General features: G+C 36.6%; 1 gene segment (V, D, J or C); it reads right to left on the bottom strand.

The window, feature by feature from the left end:
• Window positions 1–763: 763 nt before the first annotated feature.
• Window positions 764–2,197, bottom strand: LOC140468749 (Ig heavy chain V region-like). The segment is given in 3 exon segments: window positions 764–854; window positions 1,535–1,918; window positions 2,047–2,197. Coding segments are annotated over 2 exon segments (426 nt in total).
• Window positions 2,198–3,433: the final 1,236 nt, after the last annotated feature.

Raw genomic sequence — 3,433 nt, 5'->3', positions numbered from 1 at the left:
TCCACAAATTGAATAAGAATTCAATCAACTCAATTCAACAGAATCAAGGAAAGTAAAATCAGAATCCAAACAACTCAAAACAACAGATTTGAATGAAACATAATCAGAATCCAACCAATTCACTTCAACAGAATCAAATAAAACAATTTCAAATACCAATCAACACACTTCAACAAAACCCAGTAAAAACAAAACCAAAATCCAATCAACTCAATTCAACAGAATCAAGTAAAACAACTCAGAATCTAATCAACAAATTGCAATATAGCACCGCAATAAAATTTTATGACAGTTTCTAACCTGCTTGTCATCAACAAAATAAATGAGAAAATATAATCATGGTAAGAACATATATTCAAGAAATGAATAATGATATTTGAGCATATTTTAATCATGTTTGGTAATATCTCAAACATCTTTGAATTCTTAGCGTTTGTTGTTGACAATAAAACTCATAGTCAGGGTGTCACTGACATTAAACATTATTTATAGCTGACTGTTTAAGAGATATTAGTGTTTCAAGTAACCCAGCCACACAGAATGCCCATCTGATCAAAAAAAAAGAGATACACGGAGCAACTGACGCCATCATCACCATTCTAGCTATTTGCTGAGCCTTAACTGAAGTCTATAATCAGTCTGAACAAAAATCAATCTGAACCAAACCAAACTCAGCACAGAATCTGAGTTTCATTTAATTCAGAAATTAGTCACATGAATACAAAGTTTTTAAAAAGTTAGTAAGAAAGTTCATAGTTCTTACCTGAAGTCACTGTCACCATAGTCCCTTGGCCCCAGTAATCAAGATAGTCACAGTGTTACATTCTCTGGACTGGGTCACACAATAACTAGCTCTGCATAAAACAAATCAAAAATTTACCATCATTTTAAATTTTCAGAACCACAGGCAAAATAAAGTCACAATAAATCTTCATCACATAATTGCGCTAGTGAATTCTGATCATTCTTGATAAATTTTAATACTGTTTTATACTTCACAGAGTAACACATGAGCTGATTCTCAAAATCCCCAAATGGTGTATCGATAATTACCCAACACTTTTACAAATTAAATAGTGATACTGGCATTAAACCCCACAGAATTAATACTGCACTGCAAGTTAAGACGGTTTGTAGAAGTAATCACTGACTAGTTTCAAACAATCGAGGTTTTTGTATCGATCATAATTGCAGTGTCACCCCAGCTATCCCACTATAGTATCACAATGATGTAGACCAGTACACTCATTCTCTGTTCTTTACTCGAGGTCTCAATTTTCATTTGAAAGAGCCATTTAGTACTGATCATGTTTAGAATTAATGCCATAGTTGACATAACAATTAGCAGTGATTTCCTGAGCTGTCAGATATATTAAAACTAACATTTTGTCCGAGCATTTAATTGATGGAAGTGTTAGCAGTACATACGACATGCCCAAAACATTGTCCCATTGTGTCACCAGTTTGCTAGTTTAAATGGTACATTTCCTCTTTGATAGTTTTGTAAGAGGCAGCCTTTAAAACTCGTACTGACCGTCAGTTTATGATGGAATTGACAAAATGTTCCCTCGAGCTGTTTTTGAATGGGTCCAGCCCTGGTTCCTCTGGCTGTGGTCTCTTGCACAGTAATAGATGGCGGTGTCTTCGATCTTCAGGTTCCCCATGTCCAACGCGAAAATGTTGTTTGAATTGTCTTTGGACGCAGTAAATCGATTCTTAATCGCTGGTGCATAGTAACTGCTGGATGAATCATAGTAGGTAACCAGCCACTCCAGACCCTGTCCGGGAACCTGTCGTGCCCAGCTCATGTAGCTGCTGCTAAGATCGAAGCCGCTGGTTTTACAGGTCAGTTTCAGGCTGCCTCCGGGATGGCCAGTCTCTGCCTCTGGCTGGGTCAAAACAATCTCCGACTGGACACCTTTAAAAAAGAAAACAAATAAACCATGAGCATTAATGCTGATGAAATCATGGCTGAGTCTTTTACATTCCTGCGGTAGACTAACACTGAGACAGTGACAAAGACAGACTTGAACAAAAAACACTCACATGATAAGAAAGTAAGGAATAAACTGAGAAAAATTGTCGACACAATCATTCTGATAACTTGTGGGAAGCGGTTCTGTCAAGATCTTTCTAAACAGAGCCGACCCAGGAGTGTTGAATTACGGTCTAGTGCCCAGGATTTATATGGCCATCGGAAAGGGCAGGCTTACAGCTTCCGCCTGTTGGTTTCCTGCTGGATGCTCAGACTGGATCCTGGTCTCAGCTTGTACAGCCCGAACACATGGGATCATGTATTTACGAGGTTACGCTGAAACATGGACATATACACATCTTGGGATATTTATTTTGCTGAATTGCTTCTTTGGGAGTGTTTTTATTTAAATGGTGGAAGTAAAATTGAGTAGCTTCAGGTCTGTTTCACATGATAGTTGCAAGTATTTTGTTTTTAAAAAAACAAATTCATTCGGATGTTAGCTCCCTTTATTTCTACATTCATTCACAAGCAGATAAAATTAAAATCAAAGTTCAAACATATTACCAGCTAGTAAAACAATTGAGCTTGTTTTCCCAGGACACTGCCAGTCTCTGTCCCAATACAAAATAACATGTAATTCATACTAAACATTTCAAAATTCAATTTAGACAACTGAACACAGAGCTTGTCCAAAGTGATTATATTTCGAATATTCAATTAGAAGTTAACTCCCTTTAATTCTACATTCCACCACAAGCAGATAAAGCTAAAAAGAACTTCAATAATATTATTAACCAACAAAATTAGTGACTTTATTTTTGCTGTCACTCAAAGTCTCTCTCACTTTACAAAATAACATACCATTTCTAATCTGCGTTTCTAAATTCAGTTTAGGCAACCTAATATGGAGCATGTCTAAAGTGATTATGTTCAGAATGTGAGTGTGTGTCACTAAACAGTTTGGACTCGGAGATTAGAAGCACCTCCTTACATTGCAGAATGTCTCTCCCTGCATCTTTTTTTTTCAAATTGCTCCGACCCTAAAATGCATAGTAAAGGAAAGCTGTGTGCTTGAGAAACAAAAAATGAGTTGGCAGGGATACATAATACCTAGGTAAACTTTTGAAAGAGCATCTAATGAACTAGAACAGGACAGTCCATACGTCCATATCTAACAGTCTGGGTGCATCAGGAATGTTTGGTTAAATTAGAGAGTATTACAATAATCATTACCACGGATGTAGGTTATAAACAGTACATGTCTCTGCTCACTGATAGCTCTGACAGGGGCAGATAACTCATAAAAATCAGTAAAAATTCGCTGTTACACGACACCAGTGTTAACCATGTATAAAGGGCCCACTCAGTTTTAATGGGATGCATGAATCAGAGAATGGTGTAACAAGTGATGTGAGTTTGAACCAATTCAATTTTGTTAATTTACTTTGAGATGAT

Source organism: Chiloscyllium punctatum, chromosome 48, assembly GCF_047496795.1.
Source record: "Chiloscyllium punctatum isolate Juve2018m chromosome 48, sChiPun1.3, whole genome shotgun sequence".
In the NCBI taxonomy this organism is placed as follows: domain Eukaryota; kingdom Metazoa; phylum Chordata; class Chondrichthyes; order Orectolobiformes; family Hemiscylliidae; genus Chiloscyllium; species Chiloscyllium punctatum.
Note: the sequence above shows the minus strand (reverse complement) of the source record. Positions and strands in the feature narration are given on the sequence as shown.